Source organism: Plectropomus leopardus, chromosome 20 (assembly GCF_026936395.1).
Source record: "Plectropomus leopardus strain MGB_pleo_1.0 chromosome 20, ASM2693639v1, whole genome shotgun sequence".
Classification (NCBI taxonomy): Eukaryota; Metazoa; Chordata; class Actinopteri; order Perciformes; family Serranidae; genus Plectropomus; species Plectropomus leopardus.
This window is the reverse complement of record NC_142195.1, coordinates 7,457,680-7,476,747: the sequence shown is the minus strand read 5'-3', so window position 1 is coordinate 7,476,747 and position 19,068 is coordinate 7,457,680. Positions and strand designations below refer to the sequence as shown.

At 39.9% G+C, this 19,068-nt stretch overlaps 1 protein-coding gene across 2 annotated transcripts; it reads left to right on the top strand.

Annotated features, from left to right (window-relative positions):
* The first annotated feature begins 6,313 nt into the window (after nt 1-6,313).
* LOC121960186 (protein CutA homolog) lies at nt 6,314-17,173 on the top strand. 2 transcript variants are annotated; one of them, XM_088071234.1, is made up of 7 exons: nt 6,314-6,390; nt 6,497-6,663; nt 7,174-7,322; nt 9,369-9,428; nt 10,476-10,521; nt 10,622-10,671; nt 16,101-17,173. In XM_088071234.1, exons 1-7 carry the CDS (start codon nt 6,372-6,374, stop codon nt 16,201-16,203), a joined length of 594 nt encoding a protein of 197 aa, XP_087927360.1. In that variant the 5' UTR covers nt 6,314-6,371; the 3' UTR covers nt 16,204-17,173. The 2 variants fall into 2 exon arrangements, with proteins under 2 accessions (XP_087927360.1, XP_087927361.1); XM_088071235.1 differs by lacking the exon at nt 10,622-10,671.
* Nucleotides 17,174-19,068: the final 1,895 nt, after the last annotated feature.

Sequence of the window (19,068 nt, the reverse complement as noted above, 5' to 3'; positions counted from 1 at the left end):
ACGTGTCCTTAAAAAATACATGTTTTCGTTGGCCCAATATGACTGGAAATATCCCATCATATCATTAAAAAATACCCAATTTTGTTTTCACATTGGAAATGTCCCAACATGGTCTTTAAAAATACCCAGTTTTGTTGCCTCAAACACAACTGAAAATGTCCTATCATATTGTTGAGAAATACCCAGTAATGTTGCCACAAGTATGGCTGGAAATGTCCCAACCTGTCGTTAAAAAATATCCAGTTTTGTCACCACAGATGGTAGGGAATTTTCAAACATGTTAAACATAATGCCACATTTTGTTGCCAGAAATGCAGATTTAAGTGTCCTTGTGTGTCTTTAAAAATACCCTCTTCTGTCACCACAAACCAAGCTTGAAATTTCCTGATCTATAATGACAAAAACTTGTCCCCACAAACATACCTAAAAATGTCCTGCCGAGTCAAATACCTGTTTTTGTCGCCACAAACATGGCTGGAAATGTCGTTAAAATATATAGGTGGGTGGGGAAATGACAGGAACACAGGGGTTACTACAAGGCAGGTGGGAGTGGCAGGATCTAAATCTAAAGGAGTTAGTACATGGAAGGAGAATAAAGCACACAAGAAAAATGCGAATCTAGGAATTGACTGACATTGTGACATTAAAAGGGGAGGAGAAGAGACTTGATGAAGAGGTTGCAGGTTTAGGGGTGACTCGTAAACAGCGTAAATGGGAGGGAAGGCAGGCGGCTGGCTGATTAGGTGCTGTATGTTAAATCTTGCCGTGAGCGTGCCTCTGGCTGCCCTTTTCATGGCGATTCCTGCATTTCCATAATACCACTTTCTAATAGTTGAGTGTCTGAGTTTGACTCACACAGACACACATCCCAATACACCCAGCTCAAAGTTTGATCTCCATTGGACAGCACATCAGTGAATCTATTTATTTTTATTTTTATTTTTTTTTTTATGACCTTGCCGTTGCAGGGAGAATTTCTGTAGACTTCAACATTCAGTAGTTTGTTTTGCTTCCACCTGAAATGTCTTTGTATATGTATTCTCATGTGTTCAGCGTGAGAGTGCATACTGTATGAGCATGACACCAACCATGAACCCACCCGCAGTTTTCGCGTTCGCAATCCTCACCAGAATTGTGTGCGTGCATTTCGATTCATTATTTCAAATGTGCAAGTCGTCAATCACAGAATCCCTGTGGAAAATATTTAGGATAAATGCTTTTAAGCGGATTTGTGAAATTTAAGTGAGAAGATGCAGTCGAGAGCAGCCTTTTTTCTCCAGCTGTAACCCTCTTCCCAAACACATGCACGCACACACTCTTTTTCCATCAAGTCTCCACTGTTCATCCTCCACTTTATTGCCTGCAGGCACTCTAACTTGGAGTCTGAACTTATTATGCTTCTCCCTTCTCTGAATTTTGGTGCACTCAGCTTGTGAATGGAGAGGGAATGAGCTCATTCTACCTGCGTCAGCACGAGGAATGGTTATGCTGCAGACGGCTCGGTGAGGAAAGTGTAATGAGGAAGCACAGGTCCCCTTCGCCCCCCACCCACGTTCAGGATCGGCTTCTCCCTCTCAACCAATCAAGCATGACGTGATTTAAGGCTCCCGCCGCTGCAGGTGAACTCCATGAGAACAGATTTATGAAAATGTTTAACTTTTTCCTGTAAGATTGCTCTGGGCTCTCTGTCCTCTCTCAAACCTAATCAACCGAAACGCTCCATTTCTCTCGCTTTGTCTCTCCTCTTATCTCCCGCTCTTCTCGCTCCCTCTCCCTCAATCAGCCTGTCCTTACTGTGTCTCTCCATTTTGCACGCCATCACACCTTTGTCCTCACCTCCAAGAACTAAGGAAAAAGGGATGACAAATCTTTCTTCTCAGCAGGGATTGCTAGAGGGATTTTTTCATTGATGGTGGCTGATTCTTTCATGCTGCGTTCAAGGAAGGTAATGCTGCCGTACTCTTGCTTTCTCCTCGCGGCAAGCATTGAGCTTCAATGCTTACCCGCCGCTTTTTGGATATGAACGGTGCGTTTATGTCGCTAAACAAACACAACTATTTTTGCAATCTTTTCTGGAGCACGAAATAAACAACATGACAGTTGGTTCAGTTTTCTGATAAATGGCCTTGTGTGCTCCAGTAGTTGTGACATAGAGGGCACAAAAAAAAGAAGAAGAAGATCGAGGGGGAGAACGAAGGGAAGATGACAAGATATGGTGTTTGTCTGATCCTCGAGAGGGAAGAGGTTTCATTACCTGAGGGACTTCAGCAGGGGATGTCTCTGAGGTTTTTTTTTTTCATTGCTTGTCAGAGTTGCGGCGCTGCTACATATACCTCTGTGTTTTTAGTCACTCAGGGATTTCAGTGGCACCAGCAGGAGCCAGACAGCTCAGGAATCAGCTGTGATGGATGGCTGTGTCTGTCCTAGAGGATGGAGGGGTCACCAGGGTTCGCGGCAGTGATGGAGACACTTCCCAGCTCGGCCCCTGCGACTTTTTTAATTAACCTCTTTGGGAGGACCAGTCTCTTCCTTTCGAGGTAATCACAGCCTGGAAAGTCCCTTCATTAGGACCTATCTGACCTCTGAGTGTCCAGTAGTGTGTGCAGTTTCTGTCCCTACATCCTCTACCTGACATTCAATGCAGTAATGGTACTGCCACACAGGAAGGGAGACTGTGCACCTATTGCTGTTAAAGGGAAAGTTCAGATTTTTTTGAAGTGGGGTTGTATGAGGTACTTATCCATAGTTAGTGTATGACCAACAGAGGATGTCAGTCGGCATGTGTCCAGGTTAGAGAAGCAGGCTGGAATCCGACACGGAAGCAAAGCAATGCATTGCTGTGGGTGGGGTCCAGAAACAGAACATGTTTTAGCCACCTAAAAGAAGTCACATCTAAAATAATCAATATAGATTTAAGTATTTGCTATATTTTCAACAGTAACTTTCTATCTGACACCCCATTTTGACGGAGGTTACCAGCTTCCGTTCTCCATCTATGCTCTCATCAAAGCCACCAGACTCCGATGACAAAAATAGTGATTTTAAGTCGCTGAATACTGGAGCTGCTGGTCTACCTCTGTTTTGATCAGTTAGTTGGTTCATGTTTCTGTGTGACTTTGGTGAATTAGAACTGGCCCTTTTTTGTCATGTACCGCTGCTTTGTCAGTGATTACAGCCAACGCCAAAATCCATCTTTTGTGGCAATATGATATGCTGCCAGGCGGTGTCAGTTTATAATACGACCAGATTGAAGTGTACAGCACCAATGGGCCATTCAGCATCTGGTGCGTTAGTATGATACGCAGAAGAGTGGGTCAGTAACGCGGTCGGATGGAACTTGTTACTGTGGTATGATATGCTGCTGCCAGTAACGATGTAATATAAGGAACTAGAAGGTCCCTATAGGGTGGGCTTGGTGGATGGGTCCCACTAACCCTGGACTTTCACGCAGGAGCCCAGTGTTTGCCTCCCATATAAATGTAGAGCCAAACCATGATGTGCTTTTGTTGCCTGAACCCAATCATGCTTTTTTGATGTCCAGGCATTGGTTGCCACATCCTTTTGTTGCCTAATCCTAACTATGTGTTTTTGTTGACACCCCAGCATTGTTTTTTTTCAATGGAGTCTGGCTTTGATGAGAGCACTGTAATGGCTTAATTTTCTCATTGGAAATCACTGTCTGATGGCAAGGTGCAGCAGTGAAAATATTCTACACATAGTGCACACTTAAGATGGTCTTGATATTTTTTAGGTGTGTCTTTTTTTTAGGTGGCTAAAACACATTTTATTTCTGGCCCCGATCCACAGCAGTACATTGCTTAGCTTCCATGTCAGACTCTAGTCTGCTTCTCCAAACTGGGGGAGTGCAGACTGACATCTACTGTATGTAATACACTGTGGGTATGTACCTCATTAAACCCCACTTCAGAAACTCTGAACTATTCCTTTAAGGGTTTTCATTCTATCTCGCCTCTTTGTTCTCCTGTTAGATTTTATTTCAAGACAACTTCATTGATCCCACCAAGAGACAATTGCAGTTTAATGGCGAATTAGGCAAAGCACCTCTCGCCAGATGCCTCTGTACTTTCCCCTTTTCATCTCTCATTTTCTCCTCTCTGCTCTCAGTGTAGACCTCGTGGCCTCATTATACACAAACAGACAAGAGGCATAGACAGAAATAAAATTTATCCTATTTTTCACATTAGACTTCTAAGGGACAAACAGGCTTCGGCGCTCCCTAGGGGGAGCGAACCCCTCTGAGTGATGCCCCAGAACAAGCAGATCAAACGCCTCTCCTCCGGCTCCTCGCCTTTTCTTCCTGTCTCTCTATTTTGGTTGCCTTCTTTCATGTCAGGGAACAGTGGCTTAAGTGGCTCTATTGGAGCTCTCTGATGGGCTCTCAAATGAAGCCCGTGTGAACTTGTGAAATAAATTGGTTTGTTCTGAAGCTGTGACGCCTGTGGCGCCCCCTGCCGCTCGCTGTGTGATCGGGTGCAGTCTCCAATGAAAGAGGAGAGGTGGCGGTGGCGGGGGGGGGGGTTAGGCAAAACAAAGTAGGAGAGGCAGGCAGGGAAGAGGTCAAGAAAAAAAGGGATGGGATGAGTCATGCAACTTGCTTTGTTGGAGCATTTACATTTCATTTCAGTCGATGAGAGTTTTATACATGCAAAATGAACACTCTGCATTCAATGTATTCACAATGGAAGGAGGGGATGAGCGGAGAAATGCATGGACCCACAACTCCCCCATGTGGACACCCTGCACAAAATCCCCTTTTGAAAATCCAAAGCTGCTGTGAACCGACTTCTGTCAGCACACATCCTATCCAATATTCAAACTTATGACCATGCAACTAATCAATATTTTTCTTTCCTGATCTGTCTTTCTGTTGAGTTTGCCGTCATACTTCTATGTCATGTATGCCATGCAGAATGTATCTGTTTGGTTTGTCGCTTCAACAATCCACCTCTGAATTATTCATATTTCCTTAAGATTCCTGTTTGTCTGAATCCTCCTCATTCTCATGCAGCCCAGCAGGGTCCTTGGCTTTTCTGTTTAGCTTATCTAGAAAGTTGCTTTAGTCACCGTGTGTGGCAATGTTGTGTGTGCCGAGTGCAGCACAGTCTGTGTGTTTGCATGTCATTGGCCTTTTGCCAACAGAGAGGATCAGCGCATCACTGGTCTTACTCCCTAAAACAGGAGGATGAAGAGCCTTTTTTTCTTTTTGCACGTGCTTGTTTCTGTGTTGTTTATCTGCACATGTTTTCATCTTATTACAGGGTAATCAGCGCTTTCAGTGTGAAAAACAAACACACATCTGTCTTGTCCAGGTGCCAGTGTGTTAATTACTACATGCCACTCAAAACAAATACTCTCTTTTCCTCTCTGAAAAGACGGATAGTAGTTATATTAGTTTACAGGGACTGCACCTTAAACTTTAATATCATTAAGATAAGTGATGTCTTTGAAATTTTACCATCTGGCTATTAGCTCTAAGTCTTAAAATTTTACAACTCACTGCAGTGACTGAAGAGCTTGTGATAGTTTAGCTGCTGAGTTTAAAAGTTTTGTGAAGACTGTTGATTTTGTGATGTTCTTTTTCCACATTTAAATAATAAGGTATTTGAATGCTATGCATTATTATGATATTAATTTAAATCTGTTTCAACACAGACGCCTAAGGCTAATCCTCAAAACATGTCCATATAATGCTAGAGTAGGGAAGCAATTACATGTCTGTAAATATAATTGTAATTATATGCTTCATATGTACAATCGACAACAATACAGCTGTTAATTAACAAAAATACTTCAAAGAAACATACAAAAAAACAACATAGAAAGACTCAAAACCACAAAAAGGTGCTTAACAACTCCAAAGAGACATAAACCACCACAAAGTCTGTATGTCTCACTCCTATGTAGGAGAGGTGGTGGGGCCCTTTGCATATGTGCGCCCCTGGCCCCATTGTCTCATAATCCACCCATGCCTACATGGCCTCAGCACAGACAAGATAAAAAAAAAGAAAAATATGTCCATAAAAGCTAAATGTGGGGTTTATAATTTATGACAACTCTGTAGTTTATTTCAATCTCCACCGTTGAAGAACATAATCATAAAACAATGTTGCTCTCCTCTCATTTTGTGCACTCACAGCGTTAAATTGCCGCTGTGAGGGTGGACTAAGTTGTGTTTATATAGTAAAGACACCAAAGCCGATTATGAGCCGGGCCCGGAGGCAGGCCAGCGGAAGGTGAAGCGGCAATTTTTATTGGTCGCCGGCGTGTCAGGAAGTGTCAAGCAACCAATTGAACGGCGCGGAGATTTATCTGTGCCTTTGACCGTCCGACCTAAACTACCTGTCAACACAATGCACTTCTTCTGTCAAGGTAATGAGTTTTCTGAACGTTTTTCGCTCTCACAAAGCAGCTGTTTAACCGCAGCGGGAATGCTTATAAAACTGACGGAACACTAATTATCTTCCGGGGGGAGAAGTGTCGGCGGTTTTATGGACGAAGTTTGTCCCTCTTGTTATCTGCACGAGCCGGACTCGGGGAATGACATTTGTTGCCACGAGCAGGATGGAGTGGCTGTTCCAGCGATGCCATAAAGAGGCCGTCTTCCTCTCTGTCTTTCGGTCGGTGCTGCTCATATCATGTTTGGTAAGAGCTGTTCCGGCTTTGTTTTAATCATTTTTCACTCGAAAACTTCCAGAAAAGTCACGAGTAATCCATAACAACGAGTCTAAATGCTAAATGGTTATTAATTGTTATTTGTTCCGACATATTTGTGTTGGATTTCCTCGCATGTCTGGCTGTGCTGCTGTGCTGAGCAGAGAAGTAGGACAGATTATAAATTGGTCACTGCATCCAAGCCAAGGCCTATACTCATTTATCTGTGACAGACAGTGCCAAATAATAAGAGGATAAATACTGAATCCAATCCAAACATGGCAATCCTTTCAGAGGGCAGCAGATAATTAAATTGAGTTATAACTTCAGCTCATCCAAACATAAAATAACATGAAACAGCCAAATGTCCAAATAATTTATGACAGATACAAACATCATCCCGGGATGCCACAAACATGGACTTACAGTTTGAATCTGTTAGGTAACTTTGAAATGTCAGCACTTTGAGTTCCTTCTTATTGCACTCAACCCTCTCTGCAGCTCTTGGTCCTGTCCGTGTCCATGTATCCTGGGTTGTGGTCCATCGGGGTCCAGCTTCATTCAGCTGTCACAGGGAGCTATGTTCCAGGCCACCACTCTGTCCTCCTCATCAACAGCCCCAATGAACAGGCAGCCAAGGATATTGGCAGGTACAGTAGTAACACACAGCAGGTTACATTTTGCAGTGTACAGCAGGGGTGTAGGTTTATTTAGCTTGTTTTGTCTCAATATTGGACTATGGGGAGGGGGGCAACATGGGGCTTAGGGTCAGCCCCCGGAAAATTTTGAGTATCAAACACTGAATTTCCTTCATTCTTGGGAGTTTTCATGCATCAGTTTATGATGGCAATATGTTTAATATCATCAAAATAAAAGGCCATTGCTAATAACAAATGCACATGTTTTTAATATTAAGGGGGACATGCTTCCCTCTGTCCTTCCTAACATCTAATCCAGCGGCAGGGATACTTAACAAGCTTTTCTTGGAGGGGACACTTTTGCAAAATGACAATGCCAGGGGCCAGTTGTAGCAGCCTGAGTAGTTTGTATGATTTTAAGACATTTCAAGGATTTTAGGACGTTTAGTATTTTAGCACATTTCCAGGATTTTAATACGTTTCTAGGATTTTAGGACGTTTTTAGGATTTTAGGATGTTTCTAGGATTTTAAGGCCATTTTCAGTATTTTAGCACGTTTCCAGGATTTTAAGATGTTTCTAGGATTTTAGGACATTTGCAGGATTTTAGGCTGTTTCTAAGATTTTAAGACATTTGTAGGATTTTAGGATGTTTAAAGGATTTTAGGACATTTGCAGGATTAGAGGACCTTCTCATGATTTTGGGAGGTTTCTGGGATTTTAGTACATTTTTAGGATTCCCCACATTTTTGTGTATCAGGGTGGATATGCTTAACAGAGAAGGCTTTAAAACAAACAAAATGTTCTAAAATAAAATATCTAGCAATTGACTTTATCTTCAAACAATTCAATGATGTAATTTTCTCTCAGTGATGCCACTATTGCTAGTTTCACCAAAATATGTTAAATTTAATAGAACTCTTAACTTAAGAAGAATATTTTTTTAGTGTTACACATGTCCCATGCAGAGGTAAGCATTTAATCCTAAAAGTAAGGAAAAAGTTCAAGATTTTTGCAAGATTTTTGTGTATTTTCTCACATGACTTTGAGAAATGATCATACAGGAAATGTGAAAATGACTGTAGATTCCTCTACAAAAGATATGTGGTCAAATGTGTTCCAGCCCACCTCTACAAGTGGTTTGTAGAGGTGGGCTGGACTTCCCAAAAACTGTCTGTCAGTTTTATGTATGCTATTGTACCTGGTCAAGAAAACTATAATATGTTATTTTTTAACACATCATGCACAAATTAAGAAAATGAGGTATATCATGTTAATTAGTGAGCTTGAGAAGTACTGTTTTTTTCTCTTAGGACACAGCAAAGCCACCTGTTTGCCTCTGCCTCCAGTCTTTATGTTAGGCTAGACTAACCAGCTGCTGGTTCAAGCTTCTTATGCACCATTCAGACATGAGAATCTTCGGATTTAACTCTCAGTAATAAAACCAATAAGCGTTTACCCCAAATGTGCACATACAATTAAACCATTCCTTTAATCTGTCTGGTAATTAAATTCCTCTGCCTTGTTATGGATTTGGTTCGGAACGTGATTTCAAAGTCAGTCTGCCAGACAAACAGTAAGTTTGACTTTTCTGTCTGGAGAAGAGATACAGTCCTGTCAAACCCACTACTGGTAGAGCACTGTGTTTGCACTCTCATTTCCTTTGTTGGCATTTTAGCTGCATGTAAATGAGCTCTATTTACCACGTGTCAAGACAGAAGGTAGCGGCGCACATTGCGGGTGCCAGATATGTAAATCGCCTCCTTCAGAGACGCCGGTTAGAGGAGAAGGGGGGAGCACAACTGAGCTGGTGATAAACTGTAATATCAGCTTAGCGGCAGCAGAAAGCAAAGTTTACCATCTTTTCCCGAATTTGGTGCATAAAAGTCGTTTCCCGCAGCTTGCTTGAAGAGCAACATAATGAAGGGCTCAGTTTCACGCTGTAATTGATAAACAGCTGGTGGCTTGGAAGTGTTTAATTTTTCTTTCCTCTCTTTCCATGTCGACCCCCTTCCGTTTCCATCCACACTCCCCTACCATTCTGTGTTTTTTTTTCCAGGGCGATCATGGAGAGGCGGCTGGCAGCCAGTGTTAACATCCTCTCCAGGACCTCCACAATGTAAATCAGATTTGCCCCCTACCTTGACACAACTTTGCACCCTACTGACACCAACACAAACACAAGCTTCGTTATAATGTCCCTCGCATGTGCAGACACTTATAAACACATATGTCCTTTTTTCCTCTCTCCTACGTAGCTGGTTGCCTAGGAAACCACAAGGTGAATGGGCTGCATGTGAATGCTTTTATCAGTTTTCCCATCACTAGGAACTGAGTTGCAGTTAGCCTTCAAAGCGGCCATATGTTTTTATGCATGGATCAGCTTTCGTGTTAATGCATAACCCACAAGAGGGAGGAAAAACTCAGATATGGAGGTTAACGGAATAGAAGAGGCAGCACTAAACCTGTTAACAAAACAAAGGTTTGGCCTAAAAATAGAAGATGTGGTTGGATTAGCTCAGGGGTGAGTGTGGTGATGGATGTGGTAGGATCTTTTTAGCATGTGAGTGCAGGTGTTTGATGAATTTGTTTGTTAGTCACACTTTTAACATTTTTTTTGACCTTTCACATGTTTAAGTTTGGGTTTTTTAGTTTGTGTTTTGCTGTCTTTCACAAACCCAGGAGAAAAGGCAGAGAGGTAGTTTTGCACTTGACACAATGAAAGCCTGTCTGCAACAGTTTGACAGTATCACTGTGAATCACAGTGGCTGTAATAAATGGTTGGGCAAGGTTTGATTGTTGTGTTCTTTTTGGAAAATACAGTTTTTCATGAAAGCTTTTTTTTTTTTTTTTACTGAATTTAAAGGCTGTGCACTGTGAATTGTACTGGTACTGGCTTGGCTTTTATCAATGAATCAATACTTAACTGATATCAGTTTATTAGAGTAAATGTTGTATTTGCTAATGGATGTCTTAAAAAAGTTGTCTTTTCCTGGTTTTCAAGGCTGCATTGCAATAAGGTTATGTAATTTTCTAAACCCATCAGACTGCTATATTATTTTTCTTTTCCTACTTATTATTTTATATTATTATTTATATTATATTAATTACTATTATTTTAATAAAGATAATACATTTTCGCATCTTTGGTTTCCTGGCTCCTTAGGTACTTTTGGAAAGGCGAAATCCAGGACGCAAGCGAAGTTCTTATGGTAAGCTCACTGAGCAAGTCCTTTTATGATAAACATGTTCTCAACAGGCATGCTGAGATAGAGAGCAGAAGTGTAAGATGAAATGTCACTGTTGTTGCAGCTGGTGAAAACAAAGACCTCCAGGATCCAGCAAGTCATAGATTATGTGAGGTGAGAGGTTGCTTTATGTAATGGTTATTTCAGATTGTTGAAAACTGTACATGAAATTACTGTTTAAAGTTCAAACTAACTTGATGCTTCAGCTGTACACAGTGCTGTAGACATATTTTCAAGCTATATTTGGTAACCTTTATGAAAATAACTGTCATATTTGCTGAAATTGTCATTATATACTGACAAAGGCACATGAGGAAGACAGTCTATGAAAAAGTCATGCCCCTCCTTTTTTTACTGCCTCTAATGGCGTCCGCCAGAATCAGTCAGCAACAACCAATCAAAGCTGAGAAGTCTCTCACTCAGCTGTCAGTCATGTCAATCACTCCATTAACTGTGGTCAAACAAGACAGAAAGATAGAAATGTATTAGTGTTTTCAGATATTTATCGTATGCCACACAGCAATCATCAGATAAAAAAGAACATCAACCACCAAAAAAAACATTAACAACAAAGCGCTTCTTCCATATTATAGACCTATTTGCCACATATCATTAAAGTGCTCTACATCTCATGAGGTGCCGCATCCTCACACACAGAGGTTCAGTTATGTCTCACAGTTACAACAGCAATACTGGCAGCGCTGATCAAGTCAGAATCAAGATACTGTCGCTACATTGTCTATTTCATGCCTCAAATGTTTACAGAAACATATTTTAGTGTACTGTTTAACTGTAAAATGAGAAAGTTGTACCAGCTGGCAGGCGGTGCTACTCTGGCCAACAGTATTCAACATAAAAGGGTCACAAACTTTTTCATTTTACAGCAAAACAGTGTACTAAAATATGTTTTTGACATTATTTGGTGGCGAGAAACAGGCAATGCAGTAACAAAATCTTGATTCATAATTGATCAGTGCTGCCTAGTTTGACTGCAGTTCACATGCAGCTGCATCAGAGACATCAGAGACTCGGCACTGATTGGATGTTTTCATTCACATTCGGCAATGCTATTATAAAATCTACAAAGCATTAGAGTAGGCAGAGAAATACAATTTTTTTTTTTTTTTTACAGATTATCTACTATTTAGTGCTTTCATGGTAATATGAAAAAGTATTTTTCTAATAAAAGTTACCAACTGTAGCTTTCGAGATTAATTGCAGTTATTGTCAACTTTGGCCTTACTGTGGACTTAGAATTACTCCATCGTAGATCTTAACAAATAAGACAATAAGTGTGAAACTGCACTGTTCAGTAGAAACAGTCACTCTGACCAAACAGTTAACACATTTTATTCATAAAAAGCATATTACATAATGCATTGCCGTTGATCCCAAGCCTCCTAATTTACTATTGCTGTGTGTAAGAGTAATTGGAAGAAGTAGTGCAGGATTTTATTGCTTCATCTAAAAATGATTTGTAGCTGTTTGGCTTTTTGAATGTTGTACTGATCTCACACATGCACGACTGGAAATAATTCATTCCACTTCAACACCGTCTCATAAGCATAAGGTGTTAATCATCTACATTTCTGCTCATTTGGCCAGATTGCAGCATCAGACTATTAGACTTGTTGATGTGCCAAGTTGTGAAAATTGCACTTGGCAATTGCAAGTGGCAATTTGGCTGAAAAGTCCAGGTTGAAAATAATTGGAATTAATAGGAACTTTTATTGCTTTGCTGCAGTGCAGATGCTCTCTCACTTGCTCTGTCCTTATCTTTTTTTCTACTTCTTAATTCTTGTCTCAAGCTTTAAAAAGTTTGAATCTTTTATCCTATAACTACTAAATCTTTTTGTCAGATAATTAATAACAGTAACTTAGTGATTTAATAACAGCATTGTGCCTTGTAATGCACTGTTTACACATTTATTTATTTACTATTTACACATTTTGTTTTTTAAACTTTGTTTAAAAAATGACTAATAAATCTACCTTCCACCTTCTTCTACTATGCCTCTGCACATCAGAATTGATCAAGAAGACAGAGTGTTATAAACTGTTACAAGAGATTACCATGCTGGACAAGTCTTTTAAAATCCACAACACTCTGCCAATGTACTCCGCCTCTCAACTCAACTAGATTTAAATGGACAGCTATCTCTAGCACTATCTCTGACACTATACCTTCCCTAAGACTCACTGAGACAAAACCAACTACTTCATGTGCTATGAATGGGATTTCTACCTGCCGGGATAATCTTAGTGCAAAACGTGAGGATAAGTGAGACTGTGCTCCCACAGAAGGCAAAATTTATAGATACAGCTCAGCTGACTTAGACCCAGGGTGTCTAGTGAACAACCAAAGGTGGACATAAAGACAGACCACAGTCACTCTGTTATTACAACTGGAAAGCTGGTTCAAAACATTAATACATTTTCAGCTGAAAGGGTCTTGTGTGGAGGAATGGGGGAAAAAGAGATGATTCAACCTGTAACTCAGGCTGAAAAAGAAAGAGAAAAGAAAGAAATAACCTACTGATAGCTAAACACAACAAAATGAATGGTATTACTCTACATGAGAGGGCCAAACATATTTGCAGAGATTAGATGGGATTTCATCGAACTGTCTGGACAAACCAGAAGCCCATTTTTTTATTAGTTGACCTGCCAATGGTCAACAAAGGGATCAAAAGGTTCTACAGACTTTTATCGCTGAACACATGGCTCAGCAAAACCACTGCTCTGAAAAGGATCAACTAAATTGATACCTTCAATCTCTTCTAGGGACGCAAGCACCTTTTCAGGGCAGGTGGCCTCTTGCCAAGCAGATCTGGAATTAAAGTGACAGTTCATCCCCAAAACAAGAATACATATTTCCTCTTACCTGCAGTGCTCTTTATCACTTTAGATTGTTTTGGTGTGAGTTAGGAGTGTTGGAGATATCAGCCGTAGAGATGTCTGCCTTCTCTTGAATATAAAGGAACTATATGCCACTCAGTTTGTGGTGCTTAAAAGAAATTCAAAAGCCAAACAGCAATGTCTCTTACCAGAAATCATGACCCAGTTACTCAAGATAATCCACAGACTTTATTCTAAGAAGGAACTACTTTCTTTCTAACCTGACATTATATGCAAGAGAAGGCAGACATCTCTATTGTAAAACTTGATTACTCAAACCAAAACAATCCAGGCTGTTAAACAGTACTACAAGTAAGAGTAAAAATATATTTTTTTGATTTTGCGGTGAAATGTCCCTTTAAAGCACTGACGGACCATTTTTGGTTCAGCCTGTGACACCCATCTGCCAGGCCTGAGACGATGCACACTGACACACACGACAAAGATAAAACATCACAGCCTTCCTGTCAGCATTTTGACAACCAGCTCATGGATCAGTCTCCTAATTCCTCCTCCCTTCACTCTCCCCTTTGGGATTCACTGATAGAATGGGAGCACTGGTTAATGCTGGCATTAAATTCGCCCCCTGGTCATTTGGCACGTCGTCTGCCTCCACCCCAACCAAGCGCATTCTGTAACACCAATCTGTTTTCCCTTGTTTCCTGTCTTTGTGCTCTCTGCGTGTTGCTTTTCCTGTTTTGATAAGTAGTAGAAGGAACAAAATGCACTCATATAAATCTAGTATTACCAAATTTCATACCAGTTACTGGTCTGTCTTCACATAAAACCTCTTAATTGGCAAAGAATGTTTGAACACTTGTCAGGTCTTTGTCAGGCAAATCATTTTATTAATTGTTTATTAATTGTTTCATCATTAAGTACAATCTTGATTTAATGTTTGTAACTGAAACTTGGTTGGATAACAGTGCAGCGTTGAGTCAACCTCTCCCAACAACATTTTTTTGAGAGAAGCTAAGAAAGGATGTGTATTTGTCATTTTTAAATAATTCTTTCCAGTGCAAACTTCTGGAAAATCTGCTTCCTTTTATCATATTGCTCTTCAGTTAAATTCCTCATGTCGAGTTGTATACTTTAACATCCACAGACTACCCAAATAGCAGTGCAAAAGTTTGAATGATACTGCTGAACTGCATCATCTGCATTCACTGTGATTTTAACATTCACATCGACAACCTCTCGGACTGCACTAAAGGACCATGTTGTATTCTGTATAACTATGGACTGACTCAGCATGTGACTGATCCCACACACAGTGAGGGGCACACTGTGGACTTCATCATCTCCAAGCTCTTAACATTTCTAAGGTTGAAGTGACTGATGTTGCTCTTTCTGATCATCCCTGTGTTTTCTTTGAAATGACTATCTCAGTGCATTCAAATGTTCAATCACAAAACAGTACATTTTGAAAAAGAAGTGAATTATTCATTCAGGCTTTCTCCTCCACGCCTGCCTCCGTTTGTGTCTCAGTCAATGATCTTGTACATAAGTTCAGTTCTGCAACCAAAATTGCTCCCACTAAGGTTAAGGTAGTCTCTGGTAGGAAAAAATGTACCATGGAGAAGTAACACACCGGTAAAAATTCAAAAGAGGGAGTCAGAAATGATAATATGACATCTTTTATAGATGTCAGAGACATTTTCTTCGTAATTGCCACAAACAATAATAATGCATGTGCCTTATCTGACTACTGTCGACTGTCTGACAAACTCAACCTGTCTCAGTAGCCCTGAGACTTTAATCCACTAAATTATGCAATGAATTTGCCTAGTTAGACAAGCTGTCACTTCCTCCACATTAGGTATAGGGTCTCAGTCTGTGTTGTCCTTCCATGCACTTAAACCTCATTAAATTAGCATGGTGCCATTTGATCCCATAAACAATATATCCTTGGAGAAAATTGTGCAACATTTGAAATCCTCTTCCTGCTGCCTTGATATTCTGTCTACAGGCTTTTTCACTAATGTATTTAACTGCATGGAATCAGACCTGCAAATAGTCAACACTTCTCTACTCTCAGGCTGTTTCCCACAGGCGCTGAAAGCTGTAGTTATTAAACCACTCTTAAAAAAGAACAATTTAGACATCTCACTATAATGAACACTTGTAGGGCCAGATCAAACCTCACATTTTAAAGTAAAATCACTGAACGTGCTGTTTTCGATTTCGACCATACCAAAGCACGAGAATGCTCTTGTAAAGGTCTTGAATAAAATCTCCTTGAACAAAGACAGTGAAAAAGTCTGATCAGTCTTATTATAAGATCTCTGTTCTGTATTCAGCATGGTCGACCACTACATATTACTAAACAGATACTATGTGAGCAATGTGCGCATACAAAAAGGCAGTGGAGTTTACCAAGGCTCCATTCTCGGGCCTCTTTTGTTCCACATTATGTGTTCCCACTTGCACAGATTATGGAGAACAAATAACTATAACTATAAACTAAAATTATGCAGAGCACAGATTTATTTAACAGTCTTACTGGCTGTATGTCTTATGGAAATCATTTTGAATTGCCTTGTTAGTAAAATATGCTATCCAAATGAATGATCCTTACATAGAACAGATATGAGTTTCTTCACGAGTTTGTCTATCTGGCATGTTTGTGTTCTTGTCCCTTCAAGGTCTGTCCACCCCTATGCAAACCCCGAAGTCCTCAGCTTTGCGGTGGAGGACGGCAGCGTGGCTTACATGAAGTGGATGGATGAAGCTATTCCAGACGACTGATACATCATTAAAATTAAAGTCAGCCTTTGCATGGACTGCAGCCGAACAAGGAAACTGAGCCATGCAGACAGGCTGTTGTTTGAAGGCTTGGATTGAAAGGTTCAGAGAGCACTCTGTTGAACAAAAGGTTCAGTACATGACATTTAAATCATTTTGTTGCTCTGAACTTTGCAATGTAAATTCCAATATGTATTGTGGATATTTGATTTCAATCCTTCAGGGAGCTTTGGACCACAGTCGTAGAAAATACTTGCCTCCGATTGACTGGCAGGTGTCAGTTAGCAGTGCGTAACAGGACACCTCAGACTCAGGCGACCGGTAAGTTTTAAGTCAATACACAAAGAAAAGTATATTAAGCTGTAGGTGACCATGATGTTCCCAGTTAATTCTGACTGGTGAAATTGATCTACAGTAATATGGCTTAAACTGACCTCAAACAAACCTTTAAATGGGTGACAGTTTGAACAGGCTGTTCAAACCAGAGTGTGAGTGAGATAATACACTCCAAGGTGTCCATACTAGGGAAAATAATGGACTTAGCAAAGGAATCATAACTCTGTAGTATTTGCCTAAATCGCATGATGAATTATTTCTTCATCACATTTTACACTCTCCTCTAATAGCTTTAATCTTTAAGTATTTGCATTTGATGGTACATGCTCTCTAGTTCTGCTTTTTTCATATGTTTTCATTGAAGATGACATCACTCTTGAAGCCAGAAATTAAAGGGAAAGTTCATCCCAAAAACAAAAATACATATTTTATTTTCTTTATTTTTCGCAGTTCATTCATTCACATTTGGATCTTATCACTTCATTTTGAATTCTCTATCTTGATTGTGGTTTGAAACTCACTTGTGTATATTTAATTTGCCATTCAGTTTTGTTTTGTCATGCTAGTGATGGCTCTTTGGCTGAAAGGCATCTGTTTCCATTCATTTTTTTGCCTATATTAAATAAGTGAAATTTTCTATGAGCGCCAGTGTTCTTTTTGTTTTCTGATCATCGCCTCAGCAATGCATATTTTTTACATTGTAAGAGATTTTTCGAGTTGTGCGCACTGCGGTTTTTCAACAATTTTTTTCTCTTACCCATAGTGCTTTATATGAGTCCAGATAGTTTAGCAGGGAGCTGCCAAATGTTGGAGATATCAGGTAAGGAGAAAATAGTTCCTACGTGTAAGGTTTGAGGATTATCTTGAGTAACCGGGTCCTGATTTCTGGAAAGAGACATTGCTGTTGAGCTTTTCAAATGTTTTATTTTATTTATTTTTTAAATTTAAACACCACAAGACGGGTGCCGTCCATTATATTGGAGAGAAGGCAGACATCTCTACGACTGATATCTCCAACATTCTGCAACTCACACCAAAATAATATCAATTCATAGATAGCACTACAGGTAAGTGGAAGAATAGGTAATTTTTATTTTAGGGTGAACTGTCCCTTTAATGCTTGCCTTTATGGCTGTCTTTTAACACAATTTTTTGTTGTGCTGGGATGTACTGACTGTATGCCTATACTGATAACTATATAATAACTGGGTAATCATTACATTACAAATATGAACTGCCCTTTATTGAACCTAACATTGTCCATGCTATAATATTACCTTTTAGGATTTATTGTTGTGAATTTGAATGTTGAAATATTTTTTAAGCCATTTTTAAAAACACTCAGGCCTTTCAGAGAGAGAAACCTGATCAGCAGCACTCAGTAAAACAGGAAGTCAGAGCAATCTACATGCACATACAGATCAATAGATTATTGATCTGTCAGGCTGTGGGAGATTTCCTTTATTGGTAGGCGACAAACAACTGTTTACCTTGTGTACTGTATTTGCAAGTGAAGGACTTGAATTTCAGTCCTGCTTTCCTCCAGGTTAGCGTGTACTAATAAAACATTCTCTACCACCTTGTATAACCTTGCATAAAGCTGCACAGTACCACTGAGGATAAATTAGCAAACAGATATGATCGACAGCACTTGGTGTTATTGTACATCTTGACCCTGTCTCACTTGTAACACAGTAATTATGAAATCTGTCTTTGTTTTGTTTGTATCATGAAGAACTGATGCTGATCAGAGCAGGTCTCCCCTGAATAACACATCCTTGATCTCCACAGGAGAAATCTATCAAAATAAAAACTTAAATTGAATCACAAAAACAAAGTAATTTGTTAATCAGCTCGTGGCTGCACTTGCTCATCTTGAGAGCATCACAGGTCTTGTTATCTGGGTTTCACAAATATGCATTAGAGATATGATACATGGCCGCTGAGGTTTAATTAATTACAATCCAAAAGGTTTTTTAATATTCTAAATTGTGACAAATCTGCTAGTTAAAGCATGCCATATTTGCAGTTTCACAGGTCAGCTGTGCGTGCTTACCTCATTTAACAAAAACACACAGTAAGCCTCAGTCTGCAGAAAGTGTTTCCGGCATGAGGCCCCAACAAAGGAACTGCAGACACGGTTTAGTTGGGTGTTGTGTCTGTGGAGCCGAAATAATCCTCTCCATCAGGTCCGGAGATCAGGCCATTTGGGTGGCAGTGTGTGCACATGGGGGTGTGTTTGTCACTTCAGTGCATACGTACCTATTCACTTCAATGTGTGTGTGTAAGCAATGTTTGAATGTGCCATAATTACATGAGGGTACTTGTATGCCTTTGTGAGTAGATATGGCCGACTAATGAATGAATGACACTAAATAAATATTGCAAATAATGAAAAGCAACCTGCAATTTGATTAAATGTCCACTAGATGGTGATGTTTCAATACTTTTAAAAAACACACCGTTACCATACATACACATGTGGATCCTTTTGAATATATTCAGTTTTTTTTTTTTTTGTCCAATTCTGTA